Raw genomic sequence first — 14,778 nt, 5'->3', positions numbered from 1 at the left:
GAAAGCTGAAATTATTATATAAACTGCTAAAAGAAACAAAAAAAGAAAGAAAAAAAAACAGTAACTGATATAATGCGACATCTAATAATTTCTGGAACTTCAAATACAACCTACACTTCTCCTGAAAGAGTACAAAGCACTGCATCAAGTGATTCAAATCCCACTGGCACCAGGACACTACAAACAAGGGTCTATGTTACCTTTTCTTCTGAAATAAAGACAACAGCTAGCATTACATAACTTTTTTTTTTCTTCCCTGGACCATTTATCAAAACTGCTATCACCACTTCTGACCTAACAAACATCATACTACAGACTAGACACAGACAATGATACTGACCAACCAACATGAAGGCAATCTTTAGAAACGAAAATGGCGGCACCCACTAGCTTCCCTACTTATCATCAAAGCATCCATCCTCCTGCCGCTTATGCAGATACTGAGAACACACTTCATATAGTAACCGACACAGCCTTAGTTACCAGTGCTCCACCGACAATTGAGATTCCCCAGTGCTCATCACACAGATTGTAGAGGCACTATCCACAACAAGTTTTCACACCACAGGCCCCAAAGACCACCTTGGATTTGCAGACCCAGAGCCTCTAGCCCCTTGTTTTTGCCCTCTTCATACCCAGGCTGTCGTTGAAGGGCGACACAGACCCTGACATATGTGAACCTTCGTCACGCAGAGTACCATTGATCATCGCAAGCTCCCGGAGTTGCTGTTTCTTGAAAAAGTCCTGAGATTCATCCTGGATTGAATACACAGAAGAAGAAAGAAAAGGTGAAGCACGGGAAAAGAAAAATAAACTAGAATTAAGTAATTGTGAGGGCAGGAATCTACCACTGGTCTGAGCAACTCTTCGAGGATTTCACGGGCTTGCATCAATCGTGCATCAATTATTTCAGCTGGTAATTCTGCCTCCACGAGTATGTGGAGAGGTTCATTCAAATGCTCAAAGCCTGGTTTTCCTCTCATCATCTCCTCCTATCAAACATCAAAACAAGGTTGACGTTTTCATGATTGGAGAACCAGAAGAAAAGAAAAGAAAAGAAAAAGCGGTTCTTCTAAAAAAAATTGCCCAGGTAACACAACATCATTATGTAAACTCATAGTAATTCAAATGAAACGTACTATTCAACGACCACAGACCACATGACACGTGCAACAAAATTGCCCAGGTAACAGTTACTAAAAAAAGCGCATTTCAAGTTTTTTTGCATGACTGAGTCACTCGTATGTCATAACCAACAACAAACAAAAAATTAATCATGTTATTACCCGAGTAGGATCCTTGATGCTTCCGTGCCCTCTGATCAGCACCCGACAATCCGTATTTGCCTCCACGCGCTTAAGAGAATTCCCCCTTGGTCCAAGGAGACGACCCACAAAGTTGAACTGTAAAAAATAGGCAATGAAGATAAACCTTAAAATTCTTTCTAAATTTTTTTTTCCTGAAAGCCAACTGCCTAGAGGGATTTGGCTTTGCCATGTTAGAGAGAAAGAAGCTTGTTACATACAGTAGGGTACTTGTCTACAGGAATGTCCACCCGAATTGTTTTCTTAACTATAAGACCCGAGGAGCTACCTTGTGATCCAAGCCAGCTTTGAGCTGATGATTGCTGTAGCAACCCTAACCTCTGCAGATTACAACTCCATAATTCGTCAGAACTTAAAAGCATAGCAGATTATTGTGTCTCGAAGCTGCTAAGAATGCATATATATCACAACATTCCGTGTAATAAACAAACCATTGAAGTACATAAAGTAAATGCAGAATGGGATCATTTAACATGCTTCCTGCGTATGACCAAAGCTCAAATCATATAACATACTATGCCAACATTCTAGCAAAATATTTCAAAACCCAAAAGCAAACCATCTGAAGCTTCAGTGTGCAAACAGTTCTATGAGACGTCTCCGGGGAGAGTGAACCTAATCTCAAGCAGGCAAATTTCTAATCTGGTCGAAAATGCACAGAAATTTCGCTGTCTGGGCCTCAGAACCTGCTGTTTCCTTTCTAAATACGATCATACTAGGCACCGGAGTTAAGTTATGGTGCACAGGATACACAAATGACGTGTTTGGTCACGATGTAAAGAAGATAATAAGATGGTCGACTTTCTGATTGTTAATTAAGCCACACTGGTGAATATCTACTAATTCTTCCTTCAACGATGTTAGTCTTACACTGCAAACCTTAGAAAAAATGGATATCCGATGTACCATCACTAAAAAACAAAAGTCAAGGTTAGCACTGGATGTAAAACAATTAAGTCAGAATGCTTCTGAAAGAAGTAAAATTAGATGGAAAAGGAGTTATGTTAATGGTCAGTATCCATACTTCTGATTGAAATGCTGATGCCCATCCACTAATATCAGCTCCTCCATTTGAAAATAATCCTCCAGATGACAAGGGACTAGCATGTTCAAGCCCACTTTGTTCAAAAAGTGATGCATTCCCCAACATTGTGGTTATACGCATTATTTCTGCTCCAAAATGTCAATTTCAAGAATAAGATGTACACTAGTTAGCTTTTGTTAATATATTAGTCAGCATCTGCCACAAATGGACATACACCATGGGTTAATTAAATGGGTTGATCCAGAATTAGCACTCTCTACTGTAATAAAGTTAAGTATGTAACCTAGAGCACGTTAAATAGCATGTAGATCAGTTATACTTGAAGGTAGTTGGGCAAATTGGAAATACGAATGTGAGAGCTTAACAAGACCAGAACGAGGGCAAGTGACCAGCGATCCCTTTGAATGCTCATAAGCAGATAGTACTAAAACCCATTCTGATAACACTAACTCGGTGAAATCAGTAGGTTAGATATTAGACTCTATTAATGTTAGTACGTCATTAGAAACTCCATGTCGCCAATGTATACATTGTCCGTCCATCATGAAGCTGTACAGACAACATTAGCACTTTATTCTCTATCAAAGAAGTGCAATTACAGCACGACGACAGATTCACCTTTGAACACTACTCTTTACCACACGATGCACAATTTATCCCAAACCACAAATATTTTATTTTCTTTGATGAAAAGATAAAACATACATGTGGTATTGGATCAACCAGGATTAAGCAAAGACAGCTCCACGTAGCAAAATAAAATTGGCTAATGTTGTTGGAAACTGACCTTGGTTCAACAAGCGACAACAGTTGGGTAGTATTGGCATAAAAGGATTCAGCTTCTGACGCTCAGCCAATAACTCTGAGAGGTACCTGCAGGCACCCCAAATGCCAGCAATTAGCAAAGGAGAGCAACTACATCACTGAGTATCCGAAAATCAAAACCATTAACATATTATGAAGATCAAGTATATTACATAAGAATAGCAAAAACATAATAGTATAATCACATAATCTCATGAATACGATGACCTTAAACCAATAGAAACAGTTGATTAAATAAAAAAACAAAAAAACATAGGAATAGGTTTCGTAAATTACTTCTCTTGTTCGACGAGAGCAGTAGTAGCAGAGCGGATTCCAGAGAAGTGAGGAGAGTGAGGAGCGGTAGTACTTGAAGAAGGAGATGGTGAGTAAGCCATGTACCTTCCAACTGATGAAGACATATTTGATCGGATCTTGCCAGATTAGATTATACCCAATCCAAAATCAAAGCAGGAGTAGACTTTGTTAGCGATGGTGGTGGCGGCGGCTGTGGAATCAGAGCGGCGCCTAGTATATCTCTTTACTTAGTTACTAAACCTAGAGTTGGTCAGTGGCGGTGGTGGCGGTAAAAGAGAGAAGAGAAGAGTTTTATGCAAAACTGAAATAGAGATCTGGAGATAGATTAATAGTAGTAGAGAGAGTCTAGGACTCTAGGGTAGAGAGAAGAGTTGTCGTGGGATGATTTCTTGATTTCACTCCTTTTTACGACTCTACTACGAATCGTGATACTGTCCACAAATCAAGGACATACATACAAACAGCTTTTAACACGGTCCTAGATTTTTACTGCAGATACAAAAATATATTACTGTTCTGCTGATTCAATGATTGTGAGTGTGCGCTGTTGCTAATAATAAACATAGTCTCTTTGACTATATTTGACCTTCACCAAATTGTTTCGGTTACGAAAACAACCAATGTTTCTAGGCTGAAGATTACAATATATCCTGTCATTTTGATACCACCTCTGTTTCTGAAAAAATATTACTTTTATTTTTCCAATTTGACCTATTTTTAGGCTAAAATGAAGCAACGAAAGGAGTATTACATACCGTGATATATACGCTGCAAAAACAACCTTTTTTGACACTTTGCAATTTAATCAGTTCGGTGGTCAAATGTAATAAATGAACACATGAAAATGGTGACTTTATTATATGTGTTGTTGGTGTGGCTAGGACATGCCACATACATATATACAACAACAACCAAGCAAGTAACCAACCGACAGATCTAACAAGCGAGAGAAACCACTTGGCACGAGTAGAGCAATGCAGCAGTACCAGAGTGTAGTTATTACATTGGCCGATCAAAAAAAAAAAAAGCCAACAAGTCTTGAGAACCCCGTGCAGAACTTCAACATAGGGACGTTTTGTGGTAATTTTGATGAAGCCCACCGGTGTTTTGGAAGTTGGGAGTTTAGTTCATCGTGATTAGTTATAATTAAGATGGATTAAGCTGCATCAACTAACTACTGCTTAATTAATGGACCAACTGCTAGAAAGGAACAAAGTTAATAGTGGGGCTGGTCATCAGCTATAAAAGAAAAGAAAGAAAAAAGAGGGGAAGGTAGCAGTGAGTGGAAGAAGAAAATTGGCGAGTCGCAATCAAAGCCAGCACTAGATATAATAGTGGTAGTAGATCTAGTACTGGGTGCAATCCATCTGCATGCCCTACTCTTGGACTTTTAGCAGCCGAGCTATAAATGTTTTCTTCCGTGACACAAAAACAAAAACAAAACAAAACAAAACAAACCAAACAGGAATGCTTTTCTCGTGCCAAGATTCTTCTCTCTACTGGGCAACGCCCACAACCACAGGCTTCACAATCCAAGAGAAAAAACATATTGCATGATATACTAGTAACAATATAGCATGGTCTGTTCTGTTGCATATCTTCGTGGAGTACAACCCATCTTCATCTTACTACTACATACTGTAATAATTAAGTTTGGTGGTTGGGTCTTGAATTCAGCTTCAAAATCAGTCACTTAATTCCAATCGGGACCATGTACTCATGAAATCAGCCAATTAAGATCACGATCAAACACATCAACTTGGGGATCTCGTTTTACTTTTATTATTAACGCTACAAGACTAAATTTCTCTCTTTTTACGCATGTTCTGCCATTCAGTACGAAACTTGCATGCAGTACAAGGCCCGCATGGTGTGTCCTGCGTACTCTGATTGTCCAAAGGAAAACTATTTAACTTAGCTGATGAAACAGTTTTCATGTGAAACGATTCCAGTTTTTAGACTAATTATCACTCTGGAAGATGCAAGAAAACTATTTTTCTTTGATATTCTCTTTTATTTTAAGGTGGTCAATTAATTTGCTCTTAATTTTTGTTCACGGATTTTATTTGTCAATATGAAACCATGTGTCGAACCCTCATACGACACTAGATACTAAAATGTGGACATTGTGGAGTGGTCCAACAAATTTGGATGGAAAAATTATTTTACTTTTTCATTTCATAATTATTGTTGGAAAATCAAGTTTGATGATGTTGATTAAAATTAAGCTTAATTAGTGGTGCAAACATCAACTACTCCTCTTTTTCTTCTTTCTTATCTTTAGATATAAAGGCAAGACAACACAAAATGCATTAGGTTTAGTTAACACGTTATTATGTCAAATAATGATGATTATTTAAATGCATCATTATTCCTTGAACTTCAAATTTCTTTGATAATAAATTTTTTTATTCATTTTTTGGAGCAAATCATAAGGCCTCACAGTCATACTTGACAGTCGAGAGTATACTCTCCTTTCCCGCCGATGCAGACCTAACCAAATTCAAAGAGGAAACGGGACCATTGGAGTAACTTAATAGGAGTATATTCTTTCGTATATTCTCAGCAATAATTTCACGCATGCATTCTATAGGGCCGACCCAGACACAAAACAAGCAAAGCCTTGTCCTGGCACATGGAGGGGGCCGCATTTTTGACGGACCATAAACACAGCCCTGAAAGCCCTCGAGAGCCACTAAAAACATTTTAAATTTGATTTATTATTATGTCCACCGTAATATTTGAATAGTGGTGATGTTCTAGGGTGATAATACTAACGATCTGAGTTCGAAACTCGTCAGCAAAACTCATAAGCATGAGGCGGATTATTTTTTTTCTTTTTTTCCTAACTTCCTGGTCTGATAGGTAAGTCTTTTCGAGATTTTAACTTTAATATAATGTTTGGGCTTTAAATCAAATTGTTTGAAAATAATTAAAACATTTTTTTTAAAGACCACGATTATAAAATTTAAATTGTAAATTGTAAATGGTGAAAGAAAAATTGATATGTGTATTTAAGTTGTTAATATTAATCATAATCAAACCATTATCAGTATATTTCGTTTTCTCTTTGAACGGTGAAGAATTGGTGCTAACGAGTTTTGAACTTGGGCACTGGTATTATCATCCAATAACTTTACCATTGTTCCACTGTACTATTGTGACATCGACATTGTTAATACATTTTATTTTTGTATTGTGTGGAGTCTTGAACTAGTTTTATATTCAAAAAAAATAAGCTAAATCCAATATATTTGAATAATATTTCTTGGCCACTGTAAGTTATTTTTTTTATTGAGTCGCAATTTTTTTTTTCATTGAACAAATGAATTGTTATTATTAAATCTAGTACGGAGTATGTGCGTCGCACGTGTTGAGTTGTTTCTTGTAAGTTTGAGAGATAATTTCTTATGGATTTTTAATTCAATTTCTGTTGTATCTGATTCAACGGGCTCAGATCAATTTTGGTAAGCAATAAGAGATATTAGAACTATCATCCATGATTATTGTTGCTCGGGGGAGATTGCGATGCGATTTTAAATTAAACGAAAAGAAATGGAGATGGTTTTTCTGGAGCAAATAAAGATGGTGTGTACCTTCTGAATAGAAGAAATTCACGAGATTTGTCAACACTTGTAATTTAGTGAACTTGCAGTCGTCTGGAAGAAAACTCACATGGAAAATTTTCCAAAATCTGTCACTTTTAGGTAGATTTAACAAGTTTTAATTTATGCTCTGCAAATTGGGAGGAAAAGAGCCCAAATTTGGTTCAGTTCATAATGGGGAGGCCGATTTCTGATCATGATCAACGTTGGTACTTCTCCTCATCTTTCAGTCAAATTGAGAATTAATTTCTTTCTCATCCTCTGTTTCTTCATAATATGAAAATTCGGTGGGCTAGTTACTTTTGTGAGCATGCCAAGCTTCATTTTGGCCAAAAAAAAAAATTCAAGTTCTAAGAAAAATTCATAAAAAAGCGGGGTACAAAAACCCGGCAAGCTGAAGTGAAAAATTTGATTAATATTTATGATAGCCTTGAGGAGATTAACTATTTGTCTGGAGAGGATTTCGTTGCTAGAAAAGTTATTAAGGTGAAACATAAATCTGCTTCTTTGAATTTGGCTAGGAAATGACATGTTAAATCTACGGGGCAATAACTAGTTGATGGGAAAAAGAATTCTAATTTTTCCACAGAAACGTTTCTCATAGACAGAGGCCAAATAAGAATAATTTTAGTCATAAATAAGACAATGTGTCATGACAAAGAGTTGGCTAGTTGTAGTTAAAAACTATTATTCAAACTCGTTTATAGAGCATTATGCTAGAAAGGCCCTTTGATGGAGATGATTTAAAACAAATGTTATTTGGCACTTCGGCAAAAATAAATTTCCAAGTCATGATAGATGTAGTATGGAAATTTTCAAGACGGTACGAGACACTATAAAACCTCAATTGATACTTGTGATTAACGAATTTGAAAATACCGGCATGCTAAATTGGAGATTAAATTGCAACAATGTTATTCTTTTTCCAAAATGTGATGGTACAGTTTCAATGAACAATTTTGAACCCATTAGTCTCGTTGGAGGTATATACAAGGTTATCTCAAAGCTTCTTTATGAAAAATTAAAGTTTGTTATACCTTCTATCATTTCATATTTACAAGGAGCATATGTTGATGAAAGACAAATCACCGAGGACTTTCTTATAGCCTCATAACTCTTTGACTGAAGACAGAGATCAAACATACTTGGTTTGGCAGTGAAGGTGGATTTCCAGAAAACATTTGATAACATTAGTTGGTCTTGTTTAGATACTACAATTAGTAGATTCGGTTTTGGAAACAAATGGAGAAATTGAATAAAATGGTGCATTTTTAGTGTCGGATTCCCTATGTTAATGAAAATTCTTTAAGCTTCTGAAGAGTAGTAGAGATATCTGACAAGGTAATCCAATATCACATATCCTTTTCATTGTGTTGTAGTTCTTTTTTCCTTAATGATAAAAAAATTTGCTTCTTTAAGCCTAACTTCTGGGTCCAAGCCTTCTTTGGATGGCGGTGCCATAAATAATCTAATTATTTTTGTTGACGATAGTGTGGTGAATATTAAGAACTTGCAGAACATTCTTCTGGATTTTCTGGTTTGAGTGTCAATTTTATGAAAAATATAATTGTTGAGGTTGGTATACATCAAGATGCCACTGCTTATGTTGATGTGTTTGGTTGTCTTAAAGTAAAATTTTTTATTAACTACTTAGGCCAAGCATTATGGTGTAAGGTTTTCTTAGCTTTAGATACACTATAGCCAAGGGAAAGCATTATGGTACATCTCATGGATATAGTGTAGCCAAAAGATTTGGCTTAGCTAGTGAGGGAAAGCGATATGATCCTCATTCAAGCTACGAGATGGACGATAGAAACTCAATTTTCTTAATGTGCGGAAACTAAACTCCGTCTTCAATTTTTAATTTGCATTCATGAATTTATGCTTTAACGTATATAGACATTAAAAATCTAAAATATCAGTTCTTCAAATACACGACGAAAACTTAGCTTTTGTCACTATAAGCCAAGCAAGAATGAGTTACCATAGGGATGGTTTTTCTCCTGCGCTTGGCTTCGTTATAGTCAGGAAAAATGTGCACCACAGTGCTTGACCTTGGGGATTCCATTTGGTAGCAAGTCCAAATATGTGGAGTTTTGGAGACAATATTTTGCAGAAATCTCAAAGGAAGTTGAGCGGTTAGCAGATAAATTATCTCACTAAAGGTGGTAGGCTATTTCAAATAAATTTTATTTTAACCAGTTTGCCAATCTACTACCTCTCTTTATCTTAGATTCCTACATTACTAGGGAAGAAAATAGAGAAGATCATGACACATTATTTTTTGGAAATCTTCTGCTCAATCAAGAAAAAAGTTAGGTAGGGTCGAATAGAGTTTATCTTCCTAAATATAAAAGTGGAGTTTGAATTAAAATGTTGAGAATGGTAAATATAGTTATTTGTACTAAGTGGGTATGAAAATATAAAAAATAAGAAAAAATACTCAAGAAAAAGTTCATTCGCTATAAATTTGGCGGAAATTCCAAAAAGAAAACCCCAAATAACTCTAACAGGTTTGTTGGTAAAATTCTGTGGTCTGGCAATTTGAAGTGTTAGGAGATGGTGACAAATAATACTGCAATACAGGGCAACTGATGACAAATAAAATTCCTTGGTATAATGATTGGGTCATTGAGCAATCTTTAAGTGTTTTATTCCATTCTCTCTTTAAAATATCCGGGTATAAGCTCTTAACCATGAAGGATATAATGATGCAAATTGGTAATATCTTAGGATGAATTCATGCTTTTCAAGAATCCTGAGAGATGATGATGACACTTAAGTTGTTAATCTCATCAATTATATCCACAAACCTTATTTCTTAACAACTGGTGAAGATACAAGATCTTGGAGGCTGATGCGTGTCGCAGCGCGTCAAATTTACTTACTACTTAAGATTTACTATGAAAAAAGTGTAAAATAGGATCGTTCCTTGGAGAGCTCTAAGTAGTTATTTGTATTCAATCTTTTATGTAAAACCGAGAGGGGGTGGGGTATTAATGAGTTAAGGGAAACTAAACTGAACATGGAAAAGTACACAAGCAAATCAGATATATGAAAAATATTGGTTAAGGATTTCATTTTCGTTCACAAACATGTTTTTATATCATTAAGTAGAATTGTTAGAGCACTGCTCGGTCGAACTCGCAAGTTGTGTTATATCAAGCTTGTTGTCAATATTAGATCCATAAAACTATATCTTAAAACCTAGTTTATTTATGTCAAATCTCGGACTAGGATTGGAGTATGGTAGTTGGGTATCAGGCATAAATGAATAACACTCGAAGATTGAAGACTAAAGATCAAACAAAGATATGTTGAGAAAATTAATCAATAAAGAGGTACGTGAATACTAAACCATTCTATTTACTCACATCGTTACCATTATATCTATATGAGACTATATCGTATAACTCCTAGTAGATTTAATATTGCGAAGAAGAAGTTTCTAATCAAGCTGGTCTTGTTAAACATCTCGAACTATGATTCAAGCGATGGATGTTCATAGATCCTTTGCAATCTTCATTCGAAACAATTTATCGTTCAATAACTATTTTTGTATCAAACTGATCATTTGGAAATTTCCAAGCAATGATATTTATATCTATGGAGATTGGGAATGTTTCAAAACATCAAAAGAGAGTTTTCAGAACTACTGAAATATTGACTCAGGGTAGGTATGCATGCCATAGATATCTGAAGTTCCAAAACGTAGGTAGGTGAAATGATGAGGGTACCAAGTACAATACGTAATCTTTTCGATATCAAACTATATGACAGATACCTTGCGTGGCCTAATTAATATAGACAGAGACTGTCAAGAATATAGTAAACATAAGGTATACACTTGGTATATATAATAGGTATCGAAATCGAACCTAACTATAGGGATCAACCCAAGTATTTTGATTAAATGTACGAGTGAAAATACTTTAATTATACGAAGACGATTGTAATTTGGAAATAAAATAAAGCACACACCAAAATTTTGTTAATGAGGAAAACTACAATCTTGTTGAAAAACCTCAGACCTAGTCCAATTTTGAATACTCAACGAATTAAGCTACCACAAAAAGTAAACCTGCAACTTCGTGTAGGTGAAATGACGAGGGTACCAAGTAAATTATGTAATATTTTCGATATCAACCTGTATGACAGATACCTTGCGTGACCTAATTAATATAGACAGAGACTGTCAAGAATATAGTAACATAAGGTATACACTTGGTATATAAAATATGTATCGAAATCGAACCTAACTATATCAACCCAATTGTTTTGATTAAACGTACGAGTGAAAATACTTTAATTATACAAAGACGATTGTAATGCAGAAATAAAATAAAGCACACACCAAAATTTTGTTAACGAGGAAAACTACAATCTTGTTGAAAAACCTCAGACCTAGTCCAGTTTTGAATACTTAATGAATTAAGCTACCACAAAAAGTAAACCTGCAACTTCGTGTAAACGAGACCAAACAATCTAAAACCCTAGTTACTCAACTTAAAAAATATCCTTGTTTTGATAACATCTAGCAGAACCTGAATTCTCGATAGACGTTTGAATACTAGATATCCTAGCAGAACATGTGTACTCTTTAGGAATAGTTCTAGTAAATCTATTTAGTAGATATTCTTAATGAACAACAATAACTTCTTCTACCAATCTTTTAACTGGTAATACGTGAATAATTAGTCAGCAAATACTTATCTTGATGTGAATGATAAATTAATCAACAAACTACAATGGTGGAAATGTAAGACTTTGAATGTTGTTGGGAGAACTACTCTGACTAGATATGTTCTTGATCCCGTCTCAAACCATATCATGTTTAAATATCCAAATGGTCTTATCTCTAGACTGAATATGTACAAGAAAAACTTTTCATGAGGAGGGGACAAGGATAAGAAAAGTTTATATAAAGTCAAGTGGAGTAAGGTACGTAAGCCTTTGAGTTTGGGGGTTTAGGGGTGAGGGACACGGAGGCTAATAATATTTCACTTCTAGCAAAAATGTCTTGGAAGGTATTTTCCCATTCTAATTCAGATGTCACCAAGCTTTTGAAAGCAAAGTATTTATTCTGACAGTGAGCTTTGGAGATGCAAATGTGAGTCAGATATCTCCATGAGTTGGAAAAGCATTCTCAAAGGGAGGGATGTTGTAAATTCTTGTACTAGGTGGAACATTGGGGATGGTAAGAGTGTTGACCTTTGGAATGAACCATGGATATCTGATCTTCATTTAACTGCAATTGCCTACATTTTTAGTTAGAATGTGCCTAATTTGCTTATTAAATACATTATTCATCCGCATACTAAAACTTGGAGTTTGAATGCCATTGATAGTCTAATTTCACTGCAGGTGGATAAACTGATAAAATATATACCAACTGGTAGTAAAAACACTTGTGATGATCAGGTTTTTTGGTCGCATAGTAAAAGTGGGGAAGTAACAATTCGAGATGCTTATGGTTATCTTATCTCTAATAGGATGTGCATTGATTTACCTAATCCTGACTGGAAATTTTTGTAGAAGTTGAACTGTTCACAAAAAATACACTTTTTCTTGTAACTACTTTGCCATAATAGACTTGAATGAGTCTTTATACCGGAAACATATAAGCTCCCACCCCGGTTGTTGTTTGTTTAATAATAACTTTGAAACGATGCAGTGTGGTTTGTCATTATAGAGGAAGATAAATAATTTGATTGATTTCCAACTAGTTACTGATATTTTCTCACCCATAATGTTCAAGAATATGTGCAGTTTTAAGAGGAAAATTGGTGGGGTGGAGTGGCAGATCATTTTCCCATTTATTCTTTGGGCTATATGGAGAGGAAGGGACGACTGGATTTTTAAAAAGATTCAGTTTGTACCTACTAAAATCCTTGTAGGTGCTTTAAGAAGAGGAAGAAAATTCTGCAAGTTGACGAAAGAAAAAGTCAGAGTCAAGGATGTAGTAGTCCCTTGGATGTACTCCAAATATGGTTAATGTAAGATCAATTGTGACGGTGCTTCAAATCAGCACCATTACATTGGAATTGAAGGAGTGATTCATGGAGACGATGATAGTTTCCTGACCTGCTATGCAAAACACATTTACAGAAACAATAGTAATAAAGGATGGTAAGTTGGCGTAGGAGTTGGGCATAAAGAAACTAGAGCTGGAGAGCGACTTAATTTATGTTGTGATTTTACGTAACCGTGATGGAGCTATCCCATGAATTATGAAGGGGATGGTGGGGGATACAAAAACGTTGAAAGAGGAGTTTGAAGACATTATTTTTACTCAAAGATATAGAGAATCAAATGGAATGGCGGGCTACTTAGTGAAGGCAAGTACAACAAAGGAGATGAAGGGTGTGCGTACTTTGCAACCTCCAAAAGAAATTACACATTTGTTAAGTGCGGATTTTATTGGTAAAACCACTACTAGAACTTTGAGAGTTGAGTTTTAGTGTTTGGTCTTTGGCCAGTGTACCAAAAAAAAAAGTTGTTATTACTAGTAAATTGTTGATAAATAAAAAAATAAATATATTGGCTAATGAAGATAACATATATCAAAAGTTTAGGCTTTACCATCCTATGTATTTATATTAAAATTGTGTGTGACATGTACTGTGTTTTTATAGTGTGACTATATACATCCAAGCATCAAAAACCCTTCCTTAAAAGTTGGCTTCTTAAAAAGTCTAGATCCGTATTGTTTTCCTTTTTTTAGAAAATAGATGACTCTAGAAAGAGATGACTAAATACAACCCCTATTATAGTCAAATACAACCCAATCTAGAATGAAAGAAAATTGTAAACCACACATGAAGCGGGTAATATATCTCGCTCTATTAACGAAGAAGTTCGTTATTTACCCGATATGCAGTTCCAAAATTTTTAGTTTATCAAAATTACTCAACTGAATCACCATGAAAATCTTACTTTTTTTCTTTTTCTTTTTATAGATCAATTTTAGGGTTGTCTTTTTGACTAGGTTCTAAGTTCTTTAATTTTCTTAACACTGCCATTAAATCAATACATGATTTGGAGAAATTCAATCTCTTAGTACTTTTGTGACCTGAAAGATCCGATCCTCCAAATTTTAAATTGTTAAATTCTAAATGAGTTAAGAATAGGGGTTTAGGAGTAATATTGGTGGTGAAAATTCTGATCGATGTTGATCATTTGAAAATATCGGATGTGGATATGATTTTAAGAAGTAAAACGAAATATTGACGATAAATATGATTTGTTAGATCAAGAAACTAATATAAGGTTTCGGATTTCTTAAGTTACAGAAATAAGAGTCATAAGACGGTATAATGACGATTTCTTAAAACTAGTAAAACGATAATGATGACGAGAGAGTTAAATTTTGATCACCTACTTTAAGATGGGTTAATAATTTATGTAATCACAAAAAGAGGTTGCATTTAGTCGAGATTTGGGTTGTATTTAATCACGGCCCTCTAGAAAATAGATAACACTTGTGCATTCTAAGATAGAACTACCATGCATTACAAGAAGAGAGAAAGGCGTATCATTACACTTAGACACTACCTGACATACCAAATTCTCAGGCCTGCACATATCAACTCCATTGGGCCCTATCGGGCTTTTGTGGTACAATTAAACGGGCTATACTATATATCTCATGGGTCCGCCCGTTATTAAACGGGCTGATTTT

General features: G+C 35.2%; 1 protein-coding gene across 1 annotated transcript; it reads right to left on the bottom strand.

The window, feature by feature from the left end:
* Positions 1-49: 49 nt before the first annotated feature.
* Positions 50-3,888, bottom strand: LOC113288267 (KH domain-containing protein At5g56140-like). Its single transcript, XM_026537244.1, has 7 exons — positions 3,472-3,888; positions 3,158-3,243; positions 2,350-2,495; positions 1,526-1,645; positions 1,287-1,403; positions 849-992; positions 50-756 (listed from the first exon to the last, which is right to left on the bottom strand). Exons 1-7 carry the CDS (start codon positions 3,594-3,596, stop codon positions 607-609), a joined length of 888 nt encoding a protein of 295 aa, XP_026393029.1. The 5' UTR covers positions 3,597-3,888; the 3' UTR covers positions 50-606.
* Positions 3,889-14,778: the final 10,890 nt, after the last annotated feature.

Source organism: Papaver somniferum, chromosome 6 (genome assembly GCF_003573695.1).
Source record: "Papaver somniferum cultivar HN1 chromosome 6, ASM357369v1, whole genome shotgun sequence".
NCBI classification, from domain to species: domain Eukaryota; kingdom Viridiplantae; phylum Streptophyta; class Magnoliopsida; order Ranunculales; family Papaveraceae; genus Papaver; species Papaver somniferum.
Note: the sequence above shows the minus strand (reverse complement) of the source record. Positions and strands in the feature narration are given on the sequence as shown.